This window comes from Macrobrachium rosenbergii, chromosome 1 (assembly GCF_040412425.1).
Source record: "Macrobrachium rosenbergii isolate ZJJX-2024 chromosome 1, ASM4041242v1, whole genome shotgun sequence".
NCBI classification, from domain to species: domain Eukaryota; kingdom Metazoa; phylum Arthropoda; class Malacostraca; order Decapoda; family Palaemonidae; genus Macrobrachium; species Macrobrachium rosenbergii.
In genome coordinates, this window is record NC_089741.1 from 6,107,503 (window position 1) to 6,134,506 (window position 27,004).

The 27,004-nt window shown below is 38.8% G+C and overlaps 1 protein-coding gene across 1 annotated transcript; it reads right to left on the reverse strand.

Moving 5' to 3' along the window:
* LOC136839265 (CREB-regulated transcription coactivator 1-like) lies at window positions 1–26,970 on the reverse strand. Its single transcript, XM_067105067.1, has 3 exons — window positions 26,604–26,970; window positions 765–845; window positions 1–137 (listed from the first exon to the last, which is right to left on the reverse strand). Exons 1-3 carry the CDS (start codon window positions 26,968–26,970, stop codon window positions 1–3), a joined length of 585 nt encoding a protein of 194 aa, XP_066961168.1.
* Between the last annotated feature and the right edge of the window lie 34 nt (window positions 26,971–27,004).

Sequence of the window (27,004 nt, forward strand, 5' to 3'; positions counted from 1 at the left end):
CTAATCATTATTTTCAGATGGGTTTCTTTTTATTTTTGTGTGATGATGGTCGAACAGGTTATGATGTAATGCAACACTACAATGTTGGATATGATGACAGGTTATGTTATTTGATATGATAGATGGATGTTGACCATCTGTAAGATAATTATTCTGTTAATTGGTGGATTCAACTGTTATTTTATAGGATGATTATATATTTATGCCTTTAATTCCTTTAGGAGGTTGTGAAGTTTATAATGAATGGTGTTATTTCTGTGGTTGAGTTGAGTTTAAAACTGAGGTATCAAAATTATCTGGTTATGAATTATTTCAGGTGTGGTGGTTTAGGTATTTATGGATAATCCTAGATTGGACTCCTTATGTTTTAGGCAATGGTATTTATTACGTTAGTTGGGTATGTAAATTAGGTTAAGAATTTTGTGTGACAAATTGATTTCTGTTTATGCACCCCTTTGTTAGGAGAGTGTGGACTCCATATTTAGTGTTAATAGTGCTTCAAAAAAAAAAAAAATGCTGTGTTAGTGCCAGAACGTGTTATGTATTCAAGACACTTTGGTGTAAGGTTAATGTACCGGTGTTATGATGGTGAAAGGTTAATGTACAGGTGCTATGATGGTGTAAGGTCAATGTACAGGTGTTACAAAGGTTGTGCAGTGGAAAAGTACAGCTAAGGTGTATGATATTTTCAGGATATTTAATCCTTATACCTTCGCAGCTTTGAACAATTCACAAGGAAAGATGAACCTTTTCCCTTTACTTACCTTGTGTCAAAGTCTGTGGTGAACAGTAAATTGGTGTACTATTTATATTTGACGAAGGATGTGGTGTATATTTCAGGTAGCCTATGAGGCATTAAGGATGTCACATGTTAGTATAAGTATTTACAAATTACCCAAGTAATGAGTCCTTTATTTGGACATTATATTTTGTTGGATGGGTGTATGACAATTTGGTTTTATAGCATATATTAATTGTCTTTAGTGCCACTCCCTCTCCTCTTGCAACCTGGGTGATCCCATATGGTGATAATCAATTATTGATACAGGTTGGTCCTATGATTTTAGTCCTAGATGAAGGACTTGGCGCAATTATTTAGTGTATGGTGTTTGTGATACTTTTCATTTAACATTTGTAATTCCTCTGTTGGTTGTTTATGTATTTCAAGTGTTTATATTGGATTATTAATTACTTTAACTTTAACGTAAACTTTTGTATATTTGTGTTGAAAACTTTTGCATGTTTGTCTTCAAAAAAAATTTTTTTTTTTTTTTCTCTGGGTGAGGAGGTGTAAGTAAGCCTTAGGATTTTTGTAATATATTAGCTTACTTAGGTTAGTTTTTAAGTTCCTCTTTCATTTCTGAAGGCTGTAAAGTTCATTGTTAGTTCGCCTTCATGTTAGTAGGGGTCTCCTCACTCCAGTGGTATTTTTGTTTAGTCTTGTTGACTAATCCTCCCTGTTTCTCCCCTCCATATTTTGGCTCTGCTGAATTGACTTGAGACCTGATTTCCGAGCTGCAGGCAGTTGGTATCTGCACCTTGACTAGTGAGCCTGCTTTCTTTCTCTGCTCATGGAATTACAGCAAGTCTGAGAATATATATATACCTTCAGCTGGCAGTTTCTCTTGATCTTCGCCATTTCATCATTGCCTCTGGTGCAGTACTTGCCAGAGGGGCCTCGCTTATGACGGTAAGGCGTGTCATCCACTTATATTATAAAGCATTGAAGATTACTGGGATCACGGCATCCATAATTATTTCGGAGATGACTGGGATCATGGCAGTGCTGCAGTAGTCAGTTGAGTTTGATTAACTCTATATTGAGATTTGCTGTCCTCGGCCTTCATTGGAGTGATTTTGGGAGGAGACTTGCATCATTTCATAATCATCCTTTAGCATGTAAAAGTCAGGTTATTCCTTTCTTTTTGTTTTCTATTCCTCTCTGGGCCCCCTTTCCTCCTTCAGAGGTTGAATGTGTTGCCTAATTATTGGTGTATGTGTTGTGTGTAAATGATTTTTGTTTTAATGTTTATGAAGAGGCCTAGTAATAATTTCTTGTATTTTTGAATTATAATATATATATATTGGCTTTTTCTCATTGTTTTGCTATCCCCCTTGAGTTATTCTTGTGCTGCATTTACTTGGGTTTGCTCCCACCTTAGTGGTTGGCTTCCTTTTGAACACCTTAATTTGTGGTATCTTTGATTATTTATGGTCCTGTGGACCTAGATTGTGTTGTGGTCCAACGAGGCCATGACAATATATATATATATATATATATATATATATATATATATATATATATATATATATATATATATATATATATATTATATATATTTCCTTTTATGCAAATAAAAGTGTTCACACTTCACACACTACCTGCTTTGTAGTTTGAAATACTCTACACAATCCTGTATTATTTTAGTAATAGAGATTTTTTTTTCCATACTCGTCATTTTCCTAAATCCGAATTCGACCTCTACGTGACCCAAGGGCAGCTTAACTTGGACGTGAATCCTTTAAGAGAATGGCATCGTAGTTAAACATTTGTGGCACGGTTAAGAAAAAAGCAATGTTTACATCGCTACCCAGTGTAAAATGTTACTAAAGATTTGATATAACAAAAAAAGAATATCTGGCAATGATTATTTTAGCATTTTTTCAGGTCTGTAGTGCTTTCAAATACTAAATAAATTTATTGAGAACGTTTGATTTGGCAACGCCACTTCCCAAAACGACAAGAAGGTTTGGAAATACTATACTTGTAGTAGTGTGAAAACGATCCTATTCAAAATTCATCATGAGAGCAAGAATTCAACCAGGATAGGACAACCCATATAGAACCAATCACAACTCTCTTTAAAATACTTAAGAAATCCTACCGCGGAAAAAAAACTGTTTTAGACACGGACGCGCACTCCACACTTTTTTTTAAAGCAACACCAAGCGACCCCAATGACAACGATGATGACTGAGCAGCGAGACGACGACTGCCGGATCACTGGAGCACTTTGGGGCCAACGGTTCATTTCAGGACATGCACAGGCAAGCTGTAAGTCATTTCATGTCCCTAAGTGATCACTGGTTTGACTTATTTAATTCTCGAGTCCCTTACGACGAGAAACCGGCAACAATGCATATGGGTTAAACTTGCAAACACAAAACTAAGTATTGGATAGCATGATTGATGAGGGTCTGTGGAAAGAAAAGGATTTTACCATTTTCAGAAAGGCTTGGTCATCTCTCTCAAGTCTGCCTAAATTGCTTGTCATGGTAAAAAACAAAATTTAGTATTTCGGATATATTAACTTGCAGGCTAAATCAGAACTGTCTAGATAGAACATCACCTGCGCCAGTTAAGCATCGGGTTAGATCACATCTTCTTGGGAAAAAATAGCTCCTTATGGGATCAAATTACAATGCTGATGGCAGTTGTGAAGAAGGCAATAATGTATCACCTGGTTGTTTTTCTTATCTCCCTGTTGATTGGAATGATACTCTTCAACAGAGATGAAGCCCATCAGCAACGGTATTTTGCTGACCAAATAACTAGGATTCTGTTTGGAAAGAAAATGGCATCACATGCACCACAGACCTTAGGTCCAGTGATTGGGGAGAAGCTATAGATGAATAAGGTCTAGAATACTTTGGAGGCTTTATTGTTCATAAATTTTCTGAATATGGGTTCCTTGGTGTGTATTCGACATCAGGAGAAAACATGTGGATAAGTGCAATAAGCAGAAAAGAGGGAAAGTAAAAAAAAAAAAAAACCATCAGAGATATTTTCGGAACAATTAAAAACCATGGAAATATGTGCAAATGTTGGCATGGTGAAAAAGGACTAAAACCAGGTAGAGGTGCTTTCAAAAGGCTGTCCACTTATGTTTGGCACTTTACCCTTTGCTGAACGATGTAATAGCAACTTATTTTGTTCGTTGCTGTACTTTTTCAGGCTAAGCATTTTGAACAGAGAAATTACCTCCTCCAGGTAGATGGCAAATGACCTGCAAAAACTGTAAATGTGAATCGTGTGAGAATGAATGAAATGAAAATATAGTTCATTAAGTATGCACGTGTGCAGTTGAAATATTGTCTGCAGGAGTTATGAAATAAAAATATGGAGTCATATACTGTATTTATGCATATATATATATATATATATATATATATATATATATATATATATATATATATATATATATATATATATATATATATATATATATTTTTTTTTTTTTTTTTTTTTTTTTAAATATTTCTGCTGTTCGCCCTCGTAACATTTATTTGTAGTAATATCAGATGAACCAAGGCGGGAAGGACGGCTGTAGCGGCAGGGTCGCATAGACAGTTCAGACTTTAACGTTTGTTGTAGCACAGAACTCGGTAGCATTAGGCCTTTAACCCCATAGGAAAAATTTCCACACTCAGCCTTATGATAGGTGGCCTTAAGCTTGCTTTACCTGTTCTCTTTGGTGGATGTTTTGACAAGTTTCAGACCCCCGAGGGCATGAATGAATGCCCTGTTTTGACCCAGCGATGGTCAGACAAAAGACAGAGAGAGTCAGGCCTTCACAGAGAGCGCACGAAATGCGCTTCGGTCCTTCACCTCCTTTGTCTATCGTCTGTATATATTAGTAAATTGTGACGTGGCGAATTCATCCCAGAACTTCCGATCGTCCGTTGTAGGCGCAACAACTAGTCGTCCAAGGTAAAGTCTGTGTTTTGTTCAAAACTTCGTCAATTACTAGTGTTTTTTTTATTTCTGTATTTCCGTTTCCCTTTGTTCCTCCTTCACCGCCACCATAATTATTAGATTACAAAGCGACTTGCTTTTACGAAGTCTAGATTAGGCATAATTTTTATTGTTTAGCGACATTCAGCCATTCCAGTGAATTAACTAGGAAGTAGGGAAGGTAAGTAAGTCATTTTAATTCTTTATGCAGCCTTGTGTCACACCCATTGTTCGGAAGAGCTGTTGTGTTTTAATACCATCTTAACGAGTAGAGATTGTCTGCGTCCGAAGTTGGCGATGTTTATCATAAAGTCTTTATTCATTGAGTATTCTTTGCTGAGACTAACCACTCGGCTGGCGACCTTGGTTAATTTAAACAGCTGTCTTTGAGGTTAATTCGTAGCTTCATCAACAGGTTACATGTGTTCTTGGCGTGCAGGGCCTTGTAAAATTACGTAAATCAAGTAATAAACTCATCAGCCAAGTCTCACGTGTAACTATATATATATATATATATATATATATATATATATATATATATATATATATATATATATATATATATATATGAAAACAGACTTGTATACTTATTACGTTTGTGGTTCACCTGTATATCTATTGATGGAAATTTTAATCTGCCTCATATGGGTATTTGTATATAACAAATTATATATTTCTGTGACATCTTGTGTGAATGTAACAATAAACACTTTTCATCATACTGCATGAATTTTTTTTATTGGTCAATAGGTTTCACAAACTGTATCCTCCTTTTCTTTGCCAGTTTCCCTATAATCCATGTTAAATTTCACGGAAGTTTTACTCTCTCAATTGCAAATCTCACTAACAGCTATGGCAGCACTATTTATGGACATACCTCCTAACTGCGATTACATTTTGGTCTGAAAATAAAAGTTTGTGTCTCGGGAAAGACTACCCGCTGCAATACGGTCAGTCCTGACGTCACAAATTATCTCCCACCTGGCTCACCCCCAATTTACCTGCGCGTAGGTAGACTTCCCTTTTCTTTGGACCTTGGTTGTTATATCTAAAATTTGTATGTTTCCAGTTGATTTTATGGTTGTAATTCCAGCAGTGTTTTGCCAGTGCCGAGGCTTGGTTGTAATCAACGACCACATCAGAACAATAGACTGGCCACAGCACAGGATCCGATAAGTGAAGCCAGCCTGTGATTGCTACCTACACCAAGTTGGCGGCGGCCGAGGAAAAAATGTATTGGAGTTAATCTGTTTCCAGAACACTACTTGGAACAGGAGCCTAAACAGAATTATATAATCTTACTGATGAAAGCCTTATGTAAGAAATATTTCAAAGTAAGGTTACATCATCATTCAAAACATTTAGTGACTCCTTACACAAAACTGAAGTCAGAAATTACCTAAAAAAAAAAACCTTTTTGGACCAGTAAGAAGCTAATATCAGCCTCATTTAATCTTTTTTTTCTTTTTGTAATAATTTGAATAGCATTTTCATTTATGTTACACGGCATTCTGTAGTAATGATTTTTATTACTTAATAGTTTAATTCTTTTGAAATAGTTTATTATTTTATTTTATAAGTTCATTTTTATCAAATGAGCCCAGTTTTATGTAATAATTTTGTTTTATTAGAATTCAATATTTGTATCAAGTAACTGTTTGAAAGGAAGTTGTCTTTTCCCCTTTCTACACTTGACTACACTTTTTTTCTGAAGACAAAAAAAACACATTGGCAAAATTATTATTCATAAATTAACGATGGAATCAACGTTAACATGGAACGCCGGGTGACGCATATGCCTCTTTTTAATCCGTAAACACTTTGTCCTTAGTCTAGCGACTATTGTACAATTTCAAAACTCAAAGTAAAAATCTCCATAATTTTAATCATAAAAGGATCATGTCGACTGTTCTTAGTTAAAAGTGTATTTAATTAGTGTATTTTAAATTTTACGTTAAATTATTCGTTTGTTAGTTGTTTAGTGTTTCCTAAATTGATAACGAAGTTTTTATTCATGGCCTGTTGGAAGAACGAAAATATTATTAATGCATCAATAATTTAAATTTTCGTTTTATTTGCATTGATAACGGAGCCATTGAGCTTTGAAACTGTACACCAGTCACTAGAGTAATGCCAAACAATGTTTTCTCCTTTTAATTTTATTTTATGGTTTTAAACAACAGTTCTCTTTTCACAACAAATCTGCTACTTCACTAACTGTTTCAAAGTTTTTTTATGATAATTGAAGTGATACAACTACTATGATTGTTTAATAAATGTTAAAAAAAAAAGCAAATGCAACGCTGAAGCAGGGCTACCAACAGTAAGCACCATCCCTGCGCGAAGCGGAGCGATAGGCCATCGCGTAATAAACTCTCATTTATTAACTGCTACATTAGCCGAACTACACAAGCTACTTTTTAAAAAAAATATAATTCAAAAGATTTAACTCTTTAGCTACAACTCTGTCGCTTTGGTGACGTCTCTGCCTTAAAAATAAACATCATCTCAGAGTAACTTTTTTAAGTCGCGAATTAAAACTTTATTTAACTGAAAAAATATAAAGAAGCACTTATTAATGTTTTGAATGATGCTGTTAGTGTTCATAACTTAAGTTTGTCACTTATGTCAAGTCTCAAAATCTTATCTTATTCCTAAGTAGGTTAGATCGCAAAATATTTGATAAGCACTCATTAAAAATTTTTACTACTCCGAGCCCGGCTTCGCATTTCTATCCTACACCAAGATTGCGGCGACGGCTCCATCTCCCGTAGCCTAAAGCTTGTTGAATGGATGTGCCCAAGCTATTGTTCTTATGTGATTGTTGGTTGTAATGGCTAATGCTCTGCTTATGCTGGCTTGCTCTCTCCTTGCATGATTTGCCGCTCTGACCAAAATATATTTTACTACAATTGTCACATGATGCTAGGTAGACCCTGCCCCTCTCCCCCTACCCTTTTATGGGTATTTTATTTCTGGTTACCTTATTCTCAATGCTGTCTTTGTAATTCCCAACTAATCTAATATTTTTCTCTCTTGTTTAAATCATTAAGAATGTTATTGTCTGAAATGTACAGATCCTATTTTTCTTGTTTTTTCCGTCTTTGTGTTGCGCGGTTCCCCATAGTAGTGTTTCCTAGCCTTACTATGTATGCTCCTTCCCCCACCAGTGGGTTGGGTATTCCAGTTTTATAAAAGAAAGCTCCTGGGCCACATAAGGTGGGATGCAAACCCTGTAGGCCCATTTAATCAACCCTGTCATCATTCCTATCTTGATATCCTTGAATACATGCGTATGTGAGCGTTTCTGTTTGCCTTTTCTATACATATACTTTACTCTGTTTTGCTACCTGCCATTTGTTCAGGTGAATTCATTATGGCATGCTATTGGTCTAGCTGTTTCCACAGCATTTAATTTGTGTAGAGTCTCTCTATTTGTCTTACAGTTTCCTTTTCATCAGCATGTAGCTGGCGTATCAAGCTTCATAAGGACTGGTAAAGATTTTCTGTTGTCTTGGGTTTATATCCTCTTATATGTCGTCACACGCTCTGTTGGTCATCTATGAGACTTAAACATTTAAATCAACTCTGTGTGTGTGTATATATATATATATATATATATATATATATATATATATATATATATATATATATATATATATATATATATATGTGTGTATATATATATATATATATATATATATATATATATATATATATATATATATATATATATATATATATATATATATATATATATATATATATATATATATATATATATATATATATATATATATATATATATATATATATATATATATATATATATATATATATATATATATATATATATATATATATATATATATATATATATATATATATATATATATATATATATATATATATATATATATACTGTATATTACAACGGATGGGACCTCTTTCCTCAAAGCCTCACCTGTTTTTACATTTGCAAACGTAATTGAGAAAGAAACAAAAATTAATTTCACTCATTAATTGCTAGAACTGTGGGTTTCCACTCACCCCTTCACAAACTCTCTCCTTCATTCCCCAAAATGGTTAAGCCTAACCCCTCTCTCTGTTCAAAGTGATTGCCTTTAGGCCTAATTCCAGATACCTTCCCAGTGTCAGTCAAGGCAAGGGAGGAGCCAAAAAGAGAAATTTGGCAGCCCCCCCTCCTCATTCTGAACCCTCCACGAGGGTTAACTGATGCCATGCGGTCATCATTATAGAAAGCGTGACGAAGATTGACCTTTTTGCCACCTAGTTGGACGCCACAGCATAATCCCCAAAGGTTATTTATAGGCGATGCAACAGAAATCGAGAGAGAGAACGCGCTGAACACCACCCGAGGACAGATGTCCTTATCTTGGCTGTCCTTTTGAATCTCCCATGTGTTCGACCCCGGGAAGTAACCAGTATACTTTGGAGTGGCATTTAATTCCCTCCTCCACCATCAGCACCCTATCAAACGAGGACATCGTCATCTTGACGAAGGTAAAATGTACCGAAATAAGGTTCTTAGTCAGTCATGATTCCTGTTATTCTCTGCCTGATTTTTATTTTATTTTCCATTGTGTGATCACCTTCGATAATTTGTGTTGGAGCAATCAATGTTAACGTAATTATGCATTAGTATTGAAATGAGTTATTTGGCACCATCTGTGCATTCCTCAATTCCCCTTTGAGTGTCTTACTATTATTGCGAGTAACTGTCTTGCATATTTTGCAGATAGACCTCGACTGTGGAATCTCTTGCCTCGATCCGTGTGCAGTTCCCTTTCTCCCGCCCCCGCCCCCCCGCGATGTTTCTTGTTATGAAGACATTGCCGGAGTAGAATATTTATTCTGTAAAGGATTCATTATTTTAGCAGGCCCTCATTATTACCTGCCCAGTAATTCATCATTCTTCTGATCTGTGTTTGTTATGTAAATATAATTAGTTAAGAGAACCCTTGAGTTTACGTAATTTCTCCCTCACATGAAGAAGGCCCTATGCCATAGATTTCCCTTTTTTGGCTACAAATTGTCCTAATATTGAGTCAGATGTGTAATAAATAAAAGGAACTCCCTGCATTCATCCATTGCCACCCAGAATCAAGTAGTATCCCCAGACGTTCATAGAAATATATATATATATATATATATATATATATATTTTTTTTTTTTTTTTTTTTTTTTGCGTTTTCCGTGGTTTTAGTTTGAAATATGCTCTGTGAGACAGATAGCAACAATTTAAGGTAATTTAGCCTTGTGATTCTGACTTCATGGGTGCGGGAAAACGTAAAAAGAGAGGAAAACAAAGGAGAATTTCATATGAGCATAGGGCTCTTGTTACTGAGGGAAATATTACGTAAAACACGTGGGCACATTTAAAGGAGTGTATTTACATAAATGACATTAGTACGGGAAAGAGGAACTCAAGTAGATTGAATGAAACTGGGGAATTCCAGCCACAGTCCGAGAAGCTTCCACGAAATAGGATCCCTCTTAGCAGATTTTCCGAGGGCACGTAGAAGGCAGTCCGTGGATGACTTGCGATTTCCGAGGGCGAGTTTCTTCCACGTGGTGAGATGCAAGGGCTTCCGTAAAGGGGCAAGGCGATGGGGACTCCTCGAAACTCCAAGCAATGGCGTGTGGGCTCGAGGCAGGCCAGCGGTGGAGAGAACACTTGGAATACGGTCGAAGGGCACGAGGAAAAGTATACTTTGGAAAGGGCCACGTGGTTAGGATGCAAGGGCATCGATGGGGCCAGGTGTTGAGGACGTCTTCATTCCATATCTTCCAGCCCGCGTGTGTGTCGAGACCTCGTGGGCTTTTGCTTTTTATCCCCTCCTATGGGGCAGGGGGTGCGCCCAACACAGATGTTTTGACTCATTGCACCTGCTGCCCGCAGGGGAGGTTTTGGCCTGTAGGAGAGACACCCAAGCCAGATTACTTTTGCCTCGAAGGAAAGATCTTTATAAAAAATGGGAGCGCCTTTAATCTTTTAAACCCTTGTTTTTAAGTCGATAGACAGATGGTCTATCGATCGGCCGGCTGGCAGTAAATGAAACACAACAGAACAACCAATAACAACAAAGGAGGGGAGGAGGCAATTTGCTAGCGAATTCTTGCTAATCATAATACCTCCCCATACAAGATGATGTACATACCTCCTTCGGGTGTGTACATCGATATTCAAGAATGAGCGGCAAATGCTTTATGTTACTCTACATTCTGCCTTGCAATGAACTTTACTCCTAAGGGTTTTATGAAGCTGTGACGTTACTTTTAATAACACATTGGGACAATTTTCGTTAACAGAACGCAAAGTGATTTCAACACTTGCAAAGAATAATTACTTTAGATTTGGTTACCCACTGGTAACTTTATAAAGTGACTCGAACAATTGTGAATTATAGGACCACGTATATGAGGCTATGGTCAACAAATGAAAAGAAAGGTTATTGTTCAAGAATTAAAATACACGGTTACTTAATTTTAGATAAAATGCATGCGGTTAGTACAATCTGCCTTGAAGAGGCTGTGTAAATGAAAAACAGCGTTTATTTTTGTATATGACATCCCCTTTTACACCATATTGTAATGACTATACAAATTTGCATTGATAATTTATCTTCGTTTTAATGTGCTTTGCTCAGCTATCGTTCAACGAGCTGAGGGACGACCCACACACCGGGAATTTGACAGTCGTTAATGTGGGCGAGTATTCGAGAGGTTTTAATTCGCTAACCTTAAACTACGCTAATTTTATGCGTCCACTGCCCACTCAAGTACTCCATGTTATGACGGGGCGAGCAGACAAAAGATGTGGGGTCTTAGGACAAACAGAGATCTTGGAAGGAATGGAAGGGGGAAAAGGGATAATAATAACAAAAGGAAAATTACCAAGACGTTACGAATGAAACTTGATGACTGCATATGAAAGGCGGGACACGTCCTCAGAGCTTACAAAAGGGGCATTTAAATCACAAGGGCAAGAGTTTATGACTCGCGATTCATTAAATTAAAGATAAATAAATGACTAAAAGAAAGTAAATGATACTGGCAGAAGAACTAAGGGAAAAGAGTGAGGGTTTTATTGTGTTAGGCAGAATTTATTGTCCTTCGCCTATAAATTACGGCCCGGACTATCACTTCAGTCCCAGGGCGAGGAAAGTGCACCCTAAGAAGCGCGACTCCTTCAGGAGGGGCTGACACGCACTCCCGTGCCAAGGTATGGGCGCAAGGCGTGCCACTTCTCACTCTGTTATTCTTAATGACTTATACATTGTGTGGGGGAATGGTATCCGTATTTAATTGCCTCTTGTGGGGATAATTTAAGGGAAGATTAAATAGAAGGTAATAAGAGATAGAAGTTCCTGAGGAACGGAGGAAGATAGAGGAGGGCCTGACATCCCCTTCTGGATTAGGGGTGCCAAGACCTTCGAAAGATGAAATGGTGGCACAGGTGCCATGGGAGCTCTAGAGCTCTTTGTAAATTACCTGGAATTTCCCACGCCCGTGGTAATTTCGCCTTGAGCCTTTCTTAATGGGACAGTCGTCCTCGGCCAGGGAAGCGGAGGGCCCGCGACCGGAGGGCGGCACGGAGTACCACCTGGGCCTGCTGATGCGACAGCTGACGCAGGAGTGTTCCATCGCGGGTTCTACCATGATCCGTCGCGGCTCTTGTAGTTCATCGGCCAAGTGAGATATGGCAGAATCCTGACTTGCAAATGCGTCGGCGACAGACTGAGGCAGAGGAGGTGGTCGGGGGTGGCGTGAGCGGCTCGCAGGGTATCGATGACCAGCTCAGGCACGGGTTCGCGAGGCCGCACCTGCATGTGAGCTTCAGCGGTGGTCGGGAGGAACCGTCTCTCTGACCGGCGCTGGTAGCGGTGCCAGGCCGGGGAAGAGAGGGGGTCCAGAGTTGGATCCCGTGAATGGAGATCGGCGTGGCGCTCTGGCGCTGGCACTAGGGCAGAGTCAGGCGCTATCAGAGGTTTCTTGGGCTCGCTCGTCGGTCAGGACGGACGAAATTGGCCCTGCTCGGGGCATGCAAGTGGCACCGGCAGGAATTTGGCATCTCCTGAAGGGAGATCTGTTTGGGAGCCCTGGCACTGGCACTGAGGCAGGGCCAGGCACTGGGGTTGGATCGGGAACCGATCGAGGGGGCCACTGTACATCGTACTCAGGTGGCACTGGTGGGGACTGCACGTCCTCCTGGTACCCAGGGGCGCCAGTCTTGGCTGAGGGAGAAGCAGGGGAGGATTACTCGCGCCAGCGGAATGATTCGGGAATGTGGACCCCTAGATTGCCGTAATTTCGGTGGGGACTGAAAGTCCTGTCCCAGGATGACGTCATAGCCTCCGGGAGATGGCTTGCTACTGCAAGATTGCAAATTTTGGATTGGTGAGGTCTTGTGACTCTCAGTTGGACCGTAGGGAGTATCATTTTAAATTGATTTATTCCCTCGATCGTGACGAGTTTTAGTCTAATGACGATAACTCCGTGGGAACTCTGTCCCGCCGGATGAGGAGATTTGCGCGCCCGAGTCCTCGAAAGCAGTGACTCGGCCGCGGCTCGCTACCTGCGTGGAGGGGCCACGTATACAGGCCCTTCGCCGGCGGGAGGGCCTAATGACTTGGGATCTGTGACCCAAGGCGACGGTGGGAGTAGTTGATTTATTATGCGTGGGCATTTCGCCCATGCGAGAATGGCCATAAACCCTGTACGCCGTGCAAAAGGTCTGGCTAAAAGATCTTTCCACGCTGCCCCTGTGGAGGGCGCAGGCGAAGAACATTATTTGTCGGTTTTCCAGGGGAGAGAGGCTAATTTCTTGTTCCGGCACTGTAAGGGGCTTGCCTTGCCGAGTTCCCATTTTGTTGGGAATTTGAACCTCCGAGGAGGGGCGGGGATTATCTTCCGCCCCATGGATCCTTCTTGAGGTGGTGAGTTTCCCACATATCTGCTATTCGGCAACACTCGGTGAGTGTTGCTGGGGCTTTTTCCACTATATGCGTGGCGAGGGCAGGAGGCGTGGCGCAGGAAATGCTCGAATTTAAACCGCTCGAGTACCTCGGCGGTGTTAGTGGCTCCTTGGAATCGAGCCATTTTGTTAATGCCCGCTCAATGGTACGCTCAATCGGACCAAGTCTGGCTTGCTTCTCTGGGTTGCTCTCTCCAACGTCTCCTCCACTGTTCGGGGAGGTAATCTCGTATGCCTTCGTAACTGCTTGGCGTCACGGCTTCCCAGTTTCCCGATCGTCTCTGGAAGAGGCGTGGTTCGCAACGGGGCCTTTCCGCCCAGGAATTTAGTGAGAACAAGGGAGAGTTCCAGCGGGGAGAGATCGCAGCACTCAGGACTCGTTCGGCCCTTTCAAGCCATACTTGGGTTCGGACTCGGTCCATTTTGGCATGAACGTTGTGAGCTTGGCTGAGGCACTCATTCCCGCGGCAGGGGGGGGGTGGCGTGCTGTCGTTCTAGCACCTGGAGCTCAGGGCGCGTTCTCTCTCTCTCCTCACGTTCCTCTCTCTCTCTGCTCTTGGGCAATTCCCTCTCTTTCCCACGTTCTCTCTCCTCTCGTTGTTCTTGGGCAACTGCAACTCTCTCTCTCCTCACGTTCTTTTGCCTCTGTTGCTCTTGGGCAATTCGTTCCCTCTCTCTCTCGTTGTTCTTGGGCAATATCGTTCTCTCTCTCTCTCTTCAAAAAATCTTGCTTTCTCTCCGCCTTGGCATCGTCCACTCGCTCTTGAACCCATGCTCTCAGATCTTGCCCGATAGTCCCATGTCCTTCCCAGCGGACATGTAGAATTTGAAATCCTCGTTTTGTTGGGCTCTGGTATTAGCCATCTTGAAACAATGGGTATATGATATGTCTGAAAAGACTCAGGTTGTCTGAAAAGACTCAATTGCAGGAATCTGAAACACTCAATTGTTCAGACTGCAGGTTAGTAAGTCTGAGGAGACCTTTTGTTAAAATTGGATGTGTCTTGGAAAGACGTGGTTGTTCTTGGCGAACGAATTTTAATATGCGTCTCGGAAGACGTAGTGGGATTTTTGTCACGCTAAGGACTTGGCGGCTGTAGCGTGAAGTTAAGGAGTTGTTCTAACGAACTAGAATGATCAGTCCCGTATGGGCTTAGATGTGTGTGAACTACACTTTATAATGTCTCAAAAGGACTTAATTTTTGGGTTCCAAAAATGAAAATTCTGCGTACGCGTATGAATAGAATTTTTGTATGAGTCTCTGAGGACTAGAATTTGGAGAAATTCTGCACCACGTCAATAGAATTTTTAGGAGTCTCTGAGGACTGGAATTTGGAGAAATTCTACGCCACGTCACGACGTAAATTTTAGGAGTCTCTGAGGACTGGAATTTGGAGGAATTCTCGCCACGTCTGACGAGAATTTTAGGGAGTCTCTGAGGACTGGAATTTGGAGGAATTCTCGCCACGTCTGAGCAGACGTAGAATTTTAGGAGTCTCTGAGGACTGGAATTTGTTAGGAGTCACTTAGGACTTTGAAATATGATTCGTCCCTTAGGACTTAGAAATTACTAACGGAAACCCAAAGAAAATGTATGCTGGGAAATGAATGGGGAAAAAAAATGCTACACACAGGGCATGGGCGGGGTGGAGTGGGTTGCAGGTCGTTTGGCCAACACCGGAGGTATTTTTAGATTCTGGGTGAATGAACCCAGTATATATATATACCGTCTGGGATTCCGGGAATTTCCCAGTCATCTGAGAGGATAACAGTACAACGGCCTAGTAATTTTCCCCTATAAGCGGAGTTTAAATTTCGCTTTCCTAACACCTAACTCGAATTCTAACTACACTGAGAAATTTTCAGCAATGCAAGCTGACTTCGTCGTGTCCCACTTGGGAATTTATTCGCGCCTAAATAACAGTTAGCTAATTCGAAATGCGAAGTAAAAGTTATCACAAGAGGAATTTCTTTAATGAGCACTATTCCTCAGAAGCAAAGGATATGGCAAAGATTTTAACACAGGAATTTTCACTTTTCTCCTCGAAGCAAAAGATATGGCAAAGATTTTAACACAGAGAATTTCGCACTATTCCTCGAAGCAAAGGATGGTTAGCCTGGTTATTTCCTAACTACCTATCCTGAAAGGCATGCATTAACGAATCTAATCACGGTTCTTTTCTCTCAGTGAATACATGCGTCCCTATTTCTAATTCTAGAAACAGTCACGATTGTAAAAAGGTTTTGCTAAGATAAACACATTACTTACGTGGAATTTCTGGATCTCTGTGCTGGTTTTACACAAAAGGTTCGTAATTGTCTCAACCCAGCTTAGCTTTGCTAATAGCTGATCTGACAAGTTGCAAAATGCAATAAAGCAACACTAGAGAGAACTGCAACTGCAAAGCGAGATCTATGAAATATGCTCAGGTTCCATTTTTTACGTTTTTCCGTGGTTTTAGTTTGAAATATTTCTGTGTTACAGGTAACACAACAATTTAAGTAATTTAGCCTTGTGATTCTGACTTCGTGGGTAAAGGGAAAACGTAAAAAAAGAGGAAAACAAAGGAGAATTTCATATGAGCATAGGGCTCTTGTTACTGAGGGAAATATTACGTAAAAACACGTGGGCACATTTAAAGGGTGTATTTACATAAATGACATTAGTACGGGAAAGAGGAACTCAAGTAGATTGAATGAAACTGGGGAATTCCAGCCACAGTCCGAGACAAAAGCTTCACTGAAATAGGATCCCTCTTAGCAGATTTTCCGAGGGCGCGTAGAAGGCAGTTCGTGGATGACTTGCGATTTCCGAGGGCGAGTTTCTTCCACGTGGTGAGATGCAAGGGCTTCCGTAAAGGGGCAAGGCAATGGGGACTCCTCGAAACTCCAAGCAATGGCGTGTGGGCTCGAGGCAGGCCAGCAGTGGAGAGAACACTTGGAATACGGTCGAAGGGCACGAGGAAAAGTATACTTTGGAAAGGGCCACGTGGTTAGGATGCAAGGGCATCGATGGGGCCAGGTGTTGAGGACGTCTTCATTCCATATCTTCCAGCCTGCATGTGTGTGTCGAGACCCTCGTGGGCTTTTGCTTTTATCCCCTCCTATGGGGCAGGGGTGCATCCAACACAGATGTTTTGACTCATTGCACCTGCTGCCCACAGGGGAGGTTTTGGCCTGTAGGAGAGACACCCAAGCCAGATTACTTTTTGCCTCGAAGGAAAGATCTTTATCAAAAATGGGAGCGCTTTTAATCTTTTAAACCCTTGTTTTAAGTCGATAGACAGATGGTCTATCGATCGACCGAACTGGCAGTAAATGAAACACAACAGAACAACCAACAACAACAAAGGAGGGGGGGGGAGGCAATTTGCTAAATTCTTTAATCATAATAATATATATATATATATATATATATATATATATATATATATATATATATATATATATATATACATATATATATATATATATATATATATATATATACATATATATATATATATGTATATATATACATATATATACATATGTATATGTACATATGTATATTCATATATATATGTATATATATATACATACATATATATATATATATATATATATATATATATATATATATATATATATATAAAAGACAAAATCCATGAAGGTAAAGTGAAACAATGGAGTGCTGCAAGGCCTTTCGATTTATAGTCCTTTACTTAGCAGCCTGAAGAAATATGAAAATAAATTTACAAAGTAAGGTCATACAAATGACAGATGGGGGGATTACAAAGGAAAAATATGTACCTGGAATCTGACACAATTGAACAATTAGCAGACCTACCAAAACAGGGTTAATATTTAAGACATTTTACAAAGCATTAGGCTCAACAGCTCAGAAGCAGGGACAGGACAATTAAAAGATTATACAAGGAAGGTGACTGACCAACAAAAATGTTATAAAAGTACAACTCAATAATTCTCATTTTGGTAACAATAAAAATTTTCACAAGGTGACATTTTTTTTACAAAAAAATATATATAATAAACATACGAATGCATAGAAAATATATATAAGGTAACTAATTTTTAATTAAGTCAGTGATTTTATCTTTTAGGTCATTCTTAAACATTTTACTTATACAGGGTCCAAATAATACAAGCAATACTAAGATTAAAATCACAACTGGAAGAAAGCTGTGGTATGGCAATGGGCAACCCTTTATCCCAACTCTTCTCAAACTTGTATGTGGAATTCTTTGAAAAAAACGATATTTACAATATCATTTACACTCCTTCAAAGTGGTATAGATTATGTTGACGATATTTTAGCTGTTTTGCCTGCTGGTATTGATGTAAATGATTTACTCTCTAATTTAAATAACCAGGTACCATCCATTAAGTTTACTTTAGAATTAAAGTTTTTTTTAGAATTAAAGCATAGAGAACCATTTCAGTGCAAATTCGGTATTTATAGGAAACCAAAACAGCTTCACTTATGTCCATTTTTATTCAGGCCATCACCTTAATATCAAAATATCCATTTTTTCTTCTACGTTTTTAAGAGCATTGCAACATTGTCAGTCCCCAGTATTTGGATCAAGAAAAATATATAAGAAAAATAGGGACAGATTTATGTTATCCTTCACATATACTAGATATTTGTTAAACGAAGCCCATAAAAGTTTTATAGTGAAAGTAACATGGAGAATAAAGAACATTCTTAGCTTGCCTTATTTTTTGTGGTTTGAAAACATAAAATCATTGCTAAAATCTTTTAATGTCAACCTTGTTTTCCTGTAATAACACATTAAAAGGAATGTTAATAAAAAATAGCCATAAGGAAAACAACATAATATATAAAATTCCATGATTGGACTGCCCTTCCTTTTATATCAGCCAATCAAGTACGGATTTAGATGTATAGATCAAGCAGCATAAATATTCTGTCAAAACTGGGCAAACATCCAGTGCTATATTCATTCATTTAAGTGAAAACTCTCACATGATAAACTGGACTGAAAGTTCAGTGATTACCAGATCGAAAGATTTCTCTTCACAGAGTCTTTTAGAATCTGCTATTATACATCTTACTTCCAGTTGTAATTTTAATCTTAGCCCTGGCATGTATTATTTGGACCCCTGTATAAGTAAAACGTTCAAGAATAACCTAAAAGATAAAATCACTGACTTAATTAATAATTAGTTACTCTCTATATATTTTCTATGTATTCGTATGTTTAATATATATATTTTTTGTAAAAAAAAATGTTCACCTTTTAAAAAAAATTTTATTGTTTACCAAAATGAGAATTATTGAGTTGTACTTTTATAAAAATTTTGTTGGTCAGTCACCTTCCTTGTATAATCATTTAATTGTCCTGTCCCTACTTCTGGAGCTGTTGAACCTAATGCTTTGTAAAATGTCTTAAATATTAACCCTGTTTTGGTAGGTTTGCTAATTCTTCAATTGTGTTGGATTCCAGTCACATATTTTTTGCCTTTGTAATCCCCATCTATCATTTATACGACCTTTCTTTGTAAACTTATTTTTATATTTCTTCAGTCTGCTAAATAAAGGACTATACGTCGAAAGGCCTTGCAGCACTCCATTGTTTCTCTTTCATTAGTGGATTTTGTCTTTATTTATATATATTCATCACGTTCCATATTTTCTTGATTCAGTTATATATACATATATATATATATATATATTTATATATATATATATATATATATATATATATATATATATATATATATATACATACCTACATTTGATGCTCACGTGTTGGCTTGAATTACTGGCATTTAATCAAAGTGTTTAGCTAAGGTGTTTAGTAAAATAAAAGGAGGAACAGTATTAATGATGGAGGGAACATTTGAACATCAATAAGTATCAGGGACCAAACATAAGAGACACCCAGCTCTGAAAAGATTGCTGGGTTTTAGGAATTCAGCAATTTCGGGCAAGACGAATTGGCCCCAAAAAGAATTCCCTCAGCGTATACTGATATCCTGTCAATGGAACATTTGTGAAGCCAGCTGACGAAGCAAGATGCTCTACAAACGACTTAGAAGTGTCTTGGAATAGAAGTCTGACCACTTCATCATTGGACATTGTGATAATGGCCAGCTGCTATTCCTTGGTACCCTGACGAATTTCAAGAACATAATGACCCTACTCTGCCTCATAAATTCACTATGCCCTTTCCCACTGCAACAATGAAACCTACCTAAATTGGCCCCTTCAATACATCACCACGAAGTTACCAAACATACTGCACTGTAGACTGATGATACATTGAACACCATCTGTCAAACAACAACTGCAGCAACTATTGCAGTGGTAATGACAACAATATTCTGGTAAATTTAACATTAAAATCAGTGAGATAGGCGTACAAAAAGATGAGATAACGATAAGCTATATTATTGCAAGAAACATCCACTTATGTACACCACAGCACTGTGAAGGCAGTGATCTTTTACTACACACCTCTTAAGAAATAACGTTGATAGTTGGCAAACCAGCAAACATTCCCGTGACCTACCACAGAATGATGACATTATCACCAGGAACTCTACCTTGTGCCAGCACATGACAGGCGATGACACTAAGAATGCCCAGAGGTTTACCTCTTGATTCAGTCCTTCACCTGGCCAGCTGATTGACCTTTCTTATATCCCAAGATCAAGAGTAATAATCTCTGTATGGTCATTCAAAACGTGTAATCACATATTTTTTTATCTGGTGTAAAACAGCATCGGTCCACTATTAATGAATTCTATGTTATAGTTAATGATGCTCTCATATAAGAAAAGTAGGAATGAGGAACATTGGACCTAGCTTTGGGAAAGTACGCAACGTTCCCAGAGTAAGAAACTTGTGTATCAATGAAATTGGTACAGGCGGTGTAGGCGAAGTCTCAACACGAAATGTAGAAGAGGCACTGATTGACTGGTAGTATATTAATGCTTGCAAGATTCAAGTTAAAACAGTAGATAACAGTATTAGTTACGTTATGCACCAACAAATGAACTCTCCGAAGAAATAAGAAGTAAATTTTATAATAACCTGCAAAATGTGGTAGAAGAAATACCAGAGAGAGATATAAGTTTTTTTGTGTGTGTGTGATTTGAATGTAGAGTTCATAGGAACAATGAAGGTCTGGAGAATGTTATCATGACAGACTGTAAACAAAAATGGGATGCAATTTACTACTTTTTGTGCTGCAAAAAAACTGAGGTAGTCTTTTCCAACCAAAGATATCCTACACTTGGACACTTCTAGATGGCAGTCACAGGAACCAAATAGATCACAAAGTTATTAATCGAGAGAGATGCTGAGGATTGTTAGGATTTGTAGAGAAGCTGATCTCAGGTGTAATCATCAACTTGTAATGACCACACTGCAGCTGAAATTAAAGCATCCAACAAAAGAGGTGACAAAGTATTTAGGTTTGATACATTGGAAGCTTCTTGAAAGTTAAGTTCAGAAGTGTTGGAAGGAAAGAGGAGACGCAGACCTATCACGGGTTGGTCGGATGGTTTGGAAATAGGTATCAAAGAGGTTCGGAGCCTCCGTATATAGAAAGAGAGTCCGTGTGACCTACAGTAGACGCAAATGATGCGCTGAGTGTTGATTGTTTGACGTGCTCATGATGAGTCGCTATGTGGTATGTGAAGCGGCCGATGTTTCGGAAGTTTTCTGCACTGGGGCTCATGCCTGATTTAGCTTTTAGAGTATGAATGTGTCAGTGATCGTCGTCTTGTCTTTTCTCGTAAGCCACATCCGTTACAGGAAAATGTTTATATATATATATATATATATATATATATATACACATATATATATATATATATATATATATATATATATATATATATATATATATATATATATATATATATATATATATATATATATATATATATATATATATATATATATATATAGTATTTTATATTTTTGAAGGCTTTATATACGTAAAACCTTCATACATCGAACCTGATGCACTTTAGTATAATGTGTTAGTGTTTTGTTGAAAGAATGTGTGTGCTAAATTGAAATGTTGTAAGGAGTTTATTTTTAGCAATTAGACCTAAAAATTAGATAATTTGGAAAATATAGTACATATCCACATGATATATGCTCTTCTTTTGTAAAAAAAAGGGAGTAAAAATCAAAATGTTAGACTTTGTTATCATTTTAGGGTATGTAGCAAATACTATCTTGAATTATGCCATATATCATTTTCAAAGCGTAATTGAAGGGTAACTGTTTCATGTTGACAAGAAGTATTTATTCAGTCCGCAGTAGATTTTTTCAAAGTGCAATGGGAAAATTCCAGATATTTTGGTGGATTTTAGATTTTAGATAATAAAGGAAGAGAAACTCAAGGTTGTAGCAAATTACTTGGTCTTCTCAGATGAAAGTAGCTGTAACAGTTTGAAACATTAATTCTTTATATCACCAAAGTAAAAAATATATATATATATATTTTTACTGTTTTTCCAGATTGAGAATACATGAGCAAATCAGCAATTTCTTTGCCTATGAATCTATGGTACTGGAAATTTGACACTGGGAACCCAGAAATACATATATCTAAAAAAGCATACCAAAGAGAAAGAGAGAGAGAGAGAGAGAGAGAGAGAGAGAGAGAGAGAGAGAGAGAGAGAAGAGAAGTTATACCTTAGTTTTACCAGACCACTGAGCTGATTAACAGCTCTCCTAGGGCTGGCCCGAAGGATTAGACTTATTTTACGTGGCTAAGAACCAATTGGTTACTTAGCAACGGGACCTACAGCTTATTGTGGAATCCGAACCACATTATAGCGAGAAATGAATTTCTATCACCAGAAATAAATTCCTCTAACTCTTCATCAGCCGGCGGCGGGAATTGAACTCCGGCCCATCGAGTGACAGTCTGAAGCTCAACCGACTCAGCCAACAAAGGGCTAGAGAGAGAGAGAGAGAGAGAGAGAGAGAGAGAGAGAGAGAGAGAGAGAGAGAGTAACTTGCAATACACACCGGCAAGGATACTACTTTCATTAACAGGATGTTAAATAAACTGGACGATCTGCTGTTATAATATCCTTCCGAAGGGTGACAGAGAATTTATATAGCGTTTAGTCTGTCATTACTGAGTTGGGGTTTCTTTACTAGTAGCCGCTGTTGGATGCCCACGACCTACACTCAGTACAACAATATATCCCGGTGACGGTGAACATAAAATATGTGGCATTGCTTTACAGAGACTGAAAACTGTCCGTCAAGAGAAGTCTTTTATAATTGTGCCGCTGCTGCTTTCGTTAATAAATTATGTTTGTATATTTATGCACTTTTCGTTCTGTTCTGACTTTGGCTTTTGTTTCGAGTTGCACTTACACCAACCCTTCTCTGAAAATGTTGGGCTGATTACTGACAACGGCAGAAGCTAAAACAGGAGGGTTGACACTTTTTATTTGCGTACTGTGATATTCAACAGTGACGTCAAGAACAATATGATACCGGCCTGCATATGTGGTGGTGCGTGCGAGCGGCAGAAGAATGTGGGCATGTAAAAAGTTCTTCTCCCAGTTTTTGTTCCGCTATTTAAAGTAGTTCTGACAAAGAGATACATTTGTTGATTCCACTTCGCAGAGAAATGCAAAAATATAATAAGAAATGACGCATGTTTACTCCATATTTTGAGTTATTAAAGTTGATCTCTGCATCCGTCTAAAATTGTCTCTTTCATCCCCTTTGTGTACCGCTTAGCATTTGAAATAAATGGAAAGAGAAACATAGCGTGATCCCCGAGGCTGTATCTTAACTAGCTGATTGCAGTAGTAACCGTTGGTATTATGTCTGAAAATAGTTTTTGGCACGGGATCAGTACGCGTTTGATGCAAATTACGAATACCTAAGAATTCTAAGATTTTTGGTTGTTCTATATGAAATCAGGTATGGAAACTCCTTGAATATACACCACACACATAAGTAGAAATGGAACACTCGAGTCCTTAGGACTCTCGCGATCTTTTTACCACCTTTTTAAGCACTTGCTAAAACAAAACTGTTGCGGCGTTTTACACAAAACTAGAAAATACATGAAGAGATAATAACTGACGTTCACTCAAAACAGCTTGCTACCGACTTTACATTGTCCAATACTCATTCCTAAGTAAAGACCCCATTACAGGGTTCATAAAACTGATGATTTTGACCTCTGTTTAATGTTAACAATCTTGTACAAGCGCAAAGAAAGATTTAGATCTTTCTCACTGTCTTACTGAATTTTTTCCTTTGTTCTAAGATTGCTGAGATATCTGCCAATTTAGCATAGTAAAACTTATTAAAACCACAGCAGTGAAAGCTAGACCACTTTATGATTACTCAAAGTGGTTTTCAATTAGTTTGAAAATAAAAAAAAACCTTCATGACTGAGTCAATGGACCACAAGACAATTGTACCAGAAATGACAAAGATGAGGTACGGAACGTGTTGGCGATAAATATGCAAAGCGGTTACAGGTTTTATGATCAATTGAATATTTTGACATGAATAACTGGTTTAATGTAAAAGGAGACAATATATGTCCCCATGCCCGTTTGATTTTTTATTTATGAAATGACATGCAAGGATATAAGAATGAAATATGAAGTGAATAAGATTTGCAGAACGTGCATTGATACAGTGTTCAGCCCATCAGCTGACCTGCCTCTGGCGATGATTAGCTCTCATGGGGTCTGCACCTGGAATTAAGGAATGTCCGACAGCACTTGGACAAGAAAGAAATTAAATTGGGTCCCCCCCACCGCAAAGGCAGCGGTGAGAGAGGTTTTAGAAGCGAATTTGCCCACAATGAATCATGCTAAATTGAATTAATTAATTGCTTAGTCCTTATTTAATTTGATTTATAGCATGGAAGATGGCGTATGAGAGGATACTCTTGATACCTCCCCAACCTTGATGGCATTTACACCCTTAGTCGGGTTGAAATGGCTAAAATTACGTTATCGTAACAGGCAATAATTTCTCTCTTCGCAACCTTTGGGGTACATTATTCTAAAATATAATATTTTTGCTAAATATCGGAGTCAATCATAAACAAAGTAAATCACTTATGACTTTTACTCTACTTTCCAGAATTAACTTACGCTGCTGGCAACAGTAATAACTTTACTTTCTAAATAATGAAAGTAAGCAGCATTTAACGAATATAAAATAGCTAGATTATTACTTAATTGGTGATAAATTTGAACCTAACATCGTGAGGTTAATATTGTTATACTTAGAATACTCCATGCACTTATTGGTAAAACTTTTAGTCACAAGTTCATGCGGTTAATATACCTTGAGGAGGCAATACAACGAAAGTATTCGTGGGCTTTGTTAAGTGTTGCCACAATACTTGAGAGCGACGCAGTGCCATTCGGGGCACTATATACACTTGTGCCAGGGGCACATATTATAAGTACATGCGATGTATCAGTACGTAGTAATGGCTATGGAAGCCAGAGGTTACAAATTACTAGGAAAAGAACAATAATAAAAGGGAGTATCTCACTCCTGGGGTCACTGATAAAACATAACGACAACACAGCACTAACTTATAGGTGCCTTGTGGCACTCATCTACGTACATAAGGTATAGCATTGTGTGTAATTTACACAGGTTACGAGTCTGGGACTCGGGAGTCATCACAAAAGAACAACAAAAGAATAGATGACAGATACAAAGTAATTAATAATTGTTGTAAACAGGTGATAATTGAATATGCCGAAATTATATTCCTTAGCCTGTGGAAGTGGTTAAGTTCATTTTTTAACCCAAAAGGCCTCAGAGGGGAAGTCATAGGAATTACAAAATTGGGATATCTGTCAACTGCACTCTGCATTGGCAGAGTAGGAACAAGGCAAACTATAAGCCTTTGTAAGGCGTAAAATAATATGATTAATTGAACAAAATAGTGAAAGGAAAAATGTTAAAGGAAAAGAATAAATTACAGAGTTATAAGGAAATTAAATAGGTGAGGAAACCTGACACCTTCTGGATAGAGGTTAAGTTAAGTATATCTTAGTTTAACCAGACCACTGAGCTGATTAACAGCTCTCCTAGGGCTGGCCCGAAGGATTAGATTTATTTTACGTGGCTAGGAACCAATTAGTTACCTAGCAACGGGACCTACAGCTTATTGTGGAATCCGAACCACATTATAGCAAGAAATGAATTTCTATCACCAGAAATAAATTCCTCTTATTCTTCATTGGCCGGTCGGGGATTCGAACTCGCGGCCAGCAGAGTGGTAGCTGGGAACGGAACCCGCTCGCCCAACGAAGAACTTCTGGATAGAGGTGCCAAGGTCCTCGTAGCATAGAGGAGGGGCCACTGTGCCAGATTGGCACTAGTACCAAAGGAGCTCAGCGGCTCAGAGTGGTAGCTGGGAACGGAACCCGCTCACCCAACGAAGAACTTCTGGATAGAGGTGCCAAGGTCCTCGTAGGATAGTGCCAGGTTGGCACTAGTGCCAAAGGAGCTCAGCGGCTCTCTTTTGCCGATCTGGAGCCATCTACGTCCATGATTTTCCTCCGTGGACCTGTTTTAGACTGATGGTTTTCCTTGGTAGAGGAATTGGTTGAACCAAGCCCGAGAAGGACAATGTAATGCCATCCGGGTTGGCTTCTTTGATGGCTGGAGCAGGGGCATTCGTTACAGGCTCTGCCCTAAATCGTTCTGGTTGCTTGAGTTCATCTGCCAGTTGAGGTGTGGCAGAATCCTTACTCACACTCATGTCTGTGGAGGACTGGGAAAATAAAAGGAGGAAGATGTTCTGGTGGGCGTGGAAGGCTCGCAGGTTGCAATGACCAGCTCAGGCACGGGTTGCGAGGCCGCACCTTTGAGTGAGCTTCCGCTGTGGTTAGAAGAATCCGAACTGGGACCTCTCGAATGGAGATCTGGGGCATGCTCTGGCACTGGCACTAAGGCAGGGTCAGGTAATGGTGTAGGATTTTGAGATTGCTCGCCGTTCGGGACAGATGGAGCTTGGCACTGCTCAGTACACTCAAGTGGCACTGGCAGAGATTGAGAGTCAATTTTGGGATCTCCAGGAGGGAGATCGATTGGGTGCTTTGGCACTGGCACTGGGGCAGGGTCTGGCACACGAATGGGCTTTGAAATCTGCTCAGATGGAGGTGGCCACTGCACAGAGTACTCAGGTGGTACTGGCAGTGGAATGAATGGCGGCTCTTGAGAATTACTCATACCTAATGAATAACTTGAGGGGCTTGGAAACCCA